This window comes from Manihot esculenta, chromosome 9, assembly GCF_001659605.2.
Source record: "Manihot esculenta cultivar AM560-2 chromosome 9, M.esculenta_v8, whole genome shotgun sequence".
NCBI classification, from domain to species: domain Eukaryota; kingdom Viridiplantae; phylum Streptophyta; class Magnoliopsida; order Malpighiales; family Euphorbiaceae; genus Manihot; species Manihot esculenta.
In genome coordinates, this window is record NC_035169.2 from 25,740,240 (window position 1) to 25,748,400 (window position 8,161).

The 8,161-nt window shown below is 30.3% G+C and overlaps 1 protein-coding gene across 1 annotated transcript; it reads right to left on the bottom strand.

Annotated features, from left to right (window-relative positions):
- Positions 1-6,527: 6,527 nt before the first annotated feature.
- LOC122724673 (probable glutathione S-transferase parC) lies at positions 6,528-7,854 on the bottom strand. Its single transcript, XM_043960378.1, has 2 exons — positions 7,459-7,854; positions 6,528-6,907 (listed from the first exon to the last, which is right to left on the bottom strand). Exons 1-2 carry the CDS (start codon positions 7,777-7,779, stop codon positions 6,563-6,565), a joined length of 666 nt encoding a protein of 221 aa, XP_043816313.1. The 5' UTR covers positions 7,780-7,854; the 3' UTR covers positions 6,528-6,562.
- Between the last annotated feature and the right edge of the window lie 307 nt (positions 7,855-8,161).

The window sequence follows — 8,161 nt, forward strand, 5'->3', positions numbered from 1 at the left end:
GGTCCTTGGTTCCTCGGGTCCGAACCTACACAGGTGGACTCCAATGAGGGACCAACATATATAAACATATCTCTAATATATCCCCCAAAAACCCCCTAAAACATCATGAAAACATCACAGAAAATATGCATGAAATGGCTGAACAGGGCACCTTCGGCGGCACCTTCGGCGGCCGAAAGTCCCAGACAGAGACGAAACTCAGCTAGGTTCGGCGGCACCTTCGGCGGCCGAAAGTGCCAGACAGAGACGAAAGTCTCTTTTCGGGGGCAACTTCGGCAGCCGAAAGGCCTGCCTCCCCAGCCATGTTCGGCGGCCGAAAGTACCTTCGGCTGCCGAACCTGGTTTCTGCCAAAGGGCAGAAACTTGGCTCCCTTTGCACATTTCGCCTCCAAAACTATAAATCATGCATATTTTTCATCCAAAGCATGCATACAAGTTCCTAGGGGCCTCAAACATGCATATACCCCATCTACAACACTTCATACACACACAAATCAAGCTACATTGCTCAAATCTCAACATAACCCATAAACTCAACATATGTCCTAACATGCATTTCTACCCATAGATCTTACTTAAAACTTGTTTAAAACATAAAAAGGGTTCAAGATCGACCCTTACCTCTTGAAGAAACGAGAGTGGAGGCGATCTAACTTGGAGTTGGGAGAGATTGAGCTCCTTGGGTCTCCAAGTTCAAAACTTGCTCAAAACTCGTTTCAAAAGCTTAAAAACTTCAAAGCAAGATGAAGACTTGTTAAAACCATGAAAGATCTAAAGGAAACACTCAAGATCGAGGGAGGAGCGGCGGAGACTCACCTTGGCCGACAATGGGAGAGAAAAAGCTCGCCCGTGCGGACCAAGGGGACCCTTTTATAGTGGCTGGCCAGGCCACGTTCGGGGGCCGAATGTGCCTCCGCATCCATGCAATGTTCGGCGGCCGAACATAAGGTTCGGCGGCCGAACCTGCACTTCCCTCACTTAGACTTTCGGGGGCCTAACGTGCCTCCCAAAGTCCATGCATGTTCGGCGGCCGAAAGTGAGTTTCGGCGGCCGAACCTGGGTTTTTTTTTTTTTTTTTTTTTTTTTTTTCTTAAAGAATTTTCATGCTAAAACTTATTTAAAATCATACTTAAAAACATTAAAAACATGAAAACATTTTATAAAAACATGCTTTTACCCTTCTAGAGGTTTCCGATACCCAAATTCCATCGGACGGTGGGAATTCCGATACCGGAGTCTAGTCGGGTATTACAGAAACAAAATATTTCATATTATTATCTATTGTTTGATTATAGTGGTCAAACACGCGAATCCCACCAATTCTTCCTTATGAATAAATTAATCCGCTTCGCGCTTAAATTAATTCCTAGTTAACTAACAATCCCAACACGCGTGTAGATTTAATTAGTCAACTGCATTAAGAGAGAAGAATCCAAACTTGATCATTAAAAACACACGTTTTATTTAAATCAAATCTACTAATTTTTTTAATATAAACTAATATATTAATTGCTACTTGTTATTAATCCAATTAAACAATTACGAATTTAATTAGATTAATTAGCAATATGTTGTCTTCCCAAGAAAACAACAATGGAGGTGGTGTTCCTGGAATTCAGAAATTAATAGAAAATAAAAATAAGATGAAGAGAGTTGTAGTGCATAACCTCACAACTTGAACAAACCTCAAATTAGTTTAACCTTCAACTGAAAATAAATTGTTTAGCCACTCATGGCCATAATAAAATTATAACAACTAAGTAAAAGAAGAAGAAAAAGAAAAGAAGATGGAAAAGGTGGGGGCAATGAGAGAGGAAATGAGAGTGAGAGGTAGTATATGATTCTCCAGGTTGAATGCTAGGAGCCTTTATATAGGCACAAAAAGATAAAATTTAAAATAAAATTTATTATTCATATCTTATCTCTATCCTAATATGATCTTTATCCTCATCTAATTGAGTTTGATTCAATTTGTCTTCACTTGAAGCTGATCTTATCCTTGCTTAGGTGACAAAATCTATATTATCTCTCCATCGCATTGGGTTACACGTTTGGTCAAGGTTGTAGCCTCATAGTATAAAAAATCCTTTAATTCAGCCTTTTTTTTTCCTTTTCTGAACTTCTACTCATAAACCTGTACAAAATTAAATTCAAATTAAAATTAAATATTTATATCAAAATTACAGTAAAATCAAGGAATTAAATGAGGAAAAAATGTGAGTTTTGCAACTCATCATGGCAACACAAGACGAATCAAAAGAAGAAGAAGTAAAGAAAGATATCTTTAGAATTTATTGTAAAACAGTGAGTGAGTGAGTGAGTTGATATGAAAATGATGAAATTATCTATTTTATTTTATTCCTTGAAAAGCAAAGAAAATGTTTTAAGTTATTTTTCTAAATTGTCCTAAAATGCTAAAATTAGACATCTAATTTTAGGTACAGTTTAAATTTAGATATTTAATTTCCGCTTATACTTATTTTAGTTAACTACTTCCAGTCTGCGAAACTAACTGATTTCAATCTGCACGAATTTCAATGTTTTAATGTTTAGTATTTTCAAAATTATTACCATTGAGCTATCTCTACAACTAAGAAAAAAAATTTTTTAGACATTTATTTGAGAGATTAAATCTCTTCATAAATGGGTAATGAAAGCACTGAATTTCTAAGAATATTTTGAAACCTTTGTATTAAAAGCCTTTCATTCACACTTCTGATCTTCATTGACAAATCTTTTTTCTCTCATCTTAATAGTATTTCTATCTGATAAGAGTTGTTGAGAGTGTTTTCATCTGAACCAAAACTTATATAAAGTTGATCAAGTGTGTGGTCACTTGATAGAGGTTTTAAGCACCTGTTGAAACTTAAGTGAGAATTTGAGTGTAAATCAAACATGTAAAGGTCTACAAGTATCTAGAAAGCTTACTAATTGTATGAAAGGTTGTTCTCTTACCTGTTAAAAAAGGTTTAGTGGAGTGAAGACTTAAGGAAGGACCTTGAGAGAAATGATGTAGGCTATGTTTGGTGAACTACTACAAAATCTTTATGTTTGATCTTCTTATCCCATCTCTTTACTTTTAAACTCTTTTCATTAATCTGAGATATATGTATACAAGTTTGAATTAATGTTAATAAGAGTTTGACAAAATTAGCTTGCTAATTTAATTTCTGCTTTCTATTAATGGCATCTGTTGAATATTGGTGTATCTATTGTTAAGTGCTTTTCAAAATCTTCCTTGAAAACTTTTGAAGAACTTATTTGAATCCATCACCTTTTCACACACAGAATTAGTAACCATAATTTTTTACTAGATCTTTAAGCAAGAGCTGAAAAATTGGTAAAGTAACCCATTCACTCCTCTCTTGATCACTTATATTGGGACAACAAGTTGGTATTAGAGCTATACTCTCTTGCTTGAGATTCAAATATATTAGAAATATCCTAGAATGGTTGGTTCTTCTAATTCTGCTGGCATACCTGCACTTTTAACCGAAGGCTATTCAATCACATGATTACCTCTTTTTAATGGCACAAATTACTTTTTTTGAAAAGTTAGAATGAAAAATTTTATACAATCTGTTGATATAGAGGCTTTACAAAGAATTATTAAAAATCTTGAAATTTATCTAATCACAAAAGGAATTAGAGAGAAGACTGAAGAAGAATATACTAATGTAAATTGGAAAAAGATATATGAAAATGTTAACATTTTAAACATATTTCATTATGTATCAGATGTAACTGTATAGAATTGTATTTCAGATTGTGAGTCTGCTAAAAAAGTACAGGACAAACTTGAAGTGACTCATGAATGTACAAATCAAGTGAATAAATCAAAAGTAAACTTACTGGTTTATGATTTCGAACTACTTGGATGAAATCAGGCGAAATCATTGCTGAAATTAGTATTAAATTTACTGATCTAGTCAATTTTTATAAAAACATTTGGGAAAATTTTTGAATAAATTGAGTCGTTGAAGAAAATCTTTTAAGTAAAAACATATGAGTTTAATTCATTAAAAAAATTAAATTAAACTTGATTAATCTTTTAAGTAAAAATATATTAATTTAATTGCACTTATTTCTAATAATATTTCAGGAGGTTTGCAAATCTGTAATGCTCTATTAATTCTTGACGCTGCCAATCTATCCTCTCACTCAGAATGATGATCATATTTACGGGAATCAATGAATGCAGTGATAATGTAATTTGTTAAAGAAGCTTAATGAGATGAAGTATGAGGTAACTTTAAAGGTGAAAAAGTCAAATTTATCTCTGAAATTTTATTTTTTAGTTTAAAAATATTTATAAATTATTCTTAAAATATTAAATATGTCTAAATAAGTTTAAATAAATCTTAAATAAAGAATAACTCAAACTTTTATATTCTAATAAATGATGACTTTATTTGATATTTTAATAATAATTTAATAGTAAATTTAAATAAAATAAAAATAAAAATATTTAGTATGTTTATTTTAGGGAAAATTACTTTTTAGTCCCTGAGATTTAACATAATTAATACTTCTGTCCCTCTATTTTGGTGACCCAACACTTAAATCCCTCACTTTCTCTTCCATCCAAATTCGTAGTCCTTCCGTCCATTTAAACCGTTTGGTCAAAAAGTCAAAGGTGAGATGTGATAATTTTTTTCAAAAATACCCTTCTCTCAATGTGAAATTCCAGAAGAAGAAGAATGAAGAAGAAAGAAGAAGAAGAAGAAGAAAGAAGAAGAAGAAGAAGAAGAAGAAGAAGCTGCAGAAAGAGTAGGAAGAAGAAGAAGAAGAAGAAGAAGAAGTTGCAGAAAGGGTAGGAAGAAGAAGAAGAAGAAGAAGAAGAAGAAGAAGAAGAAGAAGAAGAAGAAGAAGAAGAAGAAGAGGGTTAATTTTGTCAATTCACGTATCCCAAACGGCTATTTTGGACGGAAGGACTACGAATTTGGACAGAAAAGAAAGTAATGGACTTAAGTGTTGGGTCGCCAAAATAGAGGGATAGAAGTGTTAATTACGTTAAATCTCAGGGACTAAAAAATAATTTTTCCTTTTTTTATCTTGTATAATTCAGATCAAATTTAATTTTTTAGTCTAACTTTTAAGTGGTGTTCAGTTTTCTAGCTCTTTTGATGCGAAAGTCTTGAATTGTCAAGGGAAATGGTTGATGTATATTAAGATTGTTCTCTTTTGAACGGCTAAGAAATTAGCTATGAACAATGAAATTAAGCATATTTGAAATACAAATTTTCGAATGCTTGAAGTTATATGCAGAAAAAGAATTCATGTTGCCAACTCTAGTTGGTACTGACTTCTTTGAATTTAAATAAAAACTATAAATGGAATATTTTGATAAAAGAGTTAAATTAGATTATTTGCTAATAAATAATTTAATTTTAATATCGAATAAATAAAAGTGAGTATTCAAGTAATTTAATTTAAAATTAAATCAAATTGAATTAATAAAAAATTGAAATTTAAAGTTTGTTGGTTTTTATCGTTGTTGTTTTTTTTTATTTAATAACAAAATAAAAAACTTGTTTAGCTGTTAATGTTTCATTATTTTTATTACTTGTTAGAAAGTAGTTTTAAATTAAAAAATTAAAAATTAAAAATCAGAACTAATTTAATAAAATGTTTATATTTCTTATTAGATTATTATTAATAATTTTAAAAATTTATTTTTATTAATAAAATTTATTTGTTAAATACACAATCATCAATTAATTTATAAAAGAGTTCAATTGAATTGTTTGCCAGTAAATAATTTATTTTTAAACAGCAAAAAATTAAATAAAAATAAATATTTGAGCGATTTAATTTAAAATTGAATTGAATTAAATAAATTAAAAATTTAAATATAAGAGTGTATTTATTTTTGTTGAAATTTTCTGTTTTTTTATTTTTTATTTGATAAAAGTAAAAAATTTATTTAGCCATTAATATTTCATTTTTATTTTTATTACTCATAAATGTGTTGAATTGAATTTTTTATTTTTAAATAATTTGTAAATAAATTAGAAATCAAATTTTAAATATTTATAATAATTAAATTTAATCAAATTAGGAGAGAAATTAATGAATTTAAATTAAATTGGTATGATTTGGTTTGGTAGCTAATTTTTAATATTGTAAGCTTCAATTAAGATATTTTAATCTTAATTAGAATTTGATACTCGTATATTATCAAAACCATATAAGATTACTAACTCATAAATTTAGTTCGGTTCAGTTTTGCTATTATTTTTTTTTATTAATATTGAATCAAAATCATCAATTTTTAAAAAATTAGAATCGAATATGAAATCATATACAATTTTTAATTCGATTCGATTCGATCGATTATTTTAATTTAAATCAAATATTACTTAACATAAAAATATGTAAATATAGTTAAAGTATTGAATGAAAGTAAATAATCAAACCATATTGCATACAAAGTAATTAATCAAATGCCTTTATTATTAGATATGAAACAGCATAGAAAAGCACACCATTGAAAGCCAAAAAACAAGACAACTAAAACCCAGGTGATTAATCTCCTTTCTAAGCAAAAGCAATGGCCTCTCTACTCTATCCCAAATCTCTTCTTCAGCTCCAACATAAATCCATAGACCTTCTTGTGATCAGGAAGAGAGTTGAACACAGACTCCTTTGCCAAGCACCTTTTAGCCCATTCAATAAGCTTAGGACACTCAGCCTCTATGCTGAAATTTCCACACACCTCATAGGTATAAAACCAGCTATAGAATGGCATAAGAGCAACATCCACATAGCCCAAATTTTCACCCCCAAAGAATGGCTTCTCTCCTAGCTCTCCTTCCAGGAGCTTAAGGGACTCTATGAATCCCTGCTTTGCTTCCTCTTGCTCTTCGCCTTTTGTTGCCCATATCTTCCTCCCAAGCTCAAATAGCTGCATCCCAAATCCCCATATTATATATCACTCAAATGCTAATGACTAAAAGATTGAGTTTATTTTTTTTATAAACTATACTTTACTCCTTGATAAACTACATTAAGAGATTGAATCAAACCGTTAATTATAAGAAAATTTAAAAATTAAAATATAATTTATCTTATATTTTATTTTAAATCATGAAATCAAGAAATTTAACATAAAAATTTTGATTTGTGGATAAATGAGCTTAAATTGAAACTTTTAGACTAATTTAGACAAAAAAAATGGATTAAATTAAATAACAATAAATACACGGGTAAATTTGCATGTTTAGTCTTTTTTAAACTTTTCTTCTGTATATATATTTTTTTTACGAAGTTGTGCTGTTTATTTTGAAGAATACCCAACATGACAAAGCTTTTCTCTTTTTTAAAAAAAAAAAAAAAAGAAAAGGAAAAGTAACTTAATCGTTATATTTCTTTGGTAAAAAAGAAAGGAAAAATAAAAAGACTATTGTCTTTTTTACTGGAAAAAAAAAAAAAAAAAAAAGGAAAGAAGAAGAGTACCTTCTTATCAACAAAATCAGCCCAGAAGTTAGCTTGAGCTCTCTGATAAGGATCAGAGGGAAGCAATGGAGCTTTGTCCTTCCAGACTTCATCAATGTATTGAACAGCAATAAGAGACTCAGCAACTGGTTTGCCATTGTGGATGAGAACTGGGATCTTCTTGTGAACTGGGTTCATCTGCAGCAGCAAATCACTCTTGTTCTTCAAATCCTCTTCCCTGTACTCATACTTAATACCCTTCTCTGCCAAAGCAATTCTAATTCTCATACCAAAAGGGCTTGGCCAGAAGTCCAACAGAATCACCTCTGCATTATTAGCCATGCTCTTCAAATTCTTGTTAGAAATCAAAGAAATAAGAAACCAAGATATAGCTTTAAGATGTTTGATGCAAATCTGGGTTCTCAAGCTACATATTTATAAGGCATTTTGGCTTGTGATGTGGGCTCACCGTCGTCACACCACAGTGTCGTTTTTGAATTTGTATCTTCTTTTTTTTTTTTTCTAGTTTTTCTTTTTCTTGCATGAAAAGCTATGGGCTGTATGCTGCATAAAGTTGGATTCGCAGTCAATGCGAAACCATCTGTTAGAGAATAATGCCATAATCCATGACGTAAGAGTACTTGTCACCTTTTATTTTTCCTTTATTTTATTTGTTTTTATGAAATCTTTTATTTTGGGAGCTTTTTATAATTTTATTTATGTC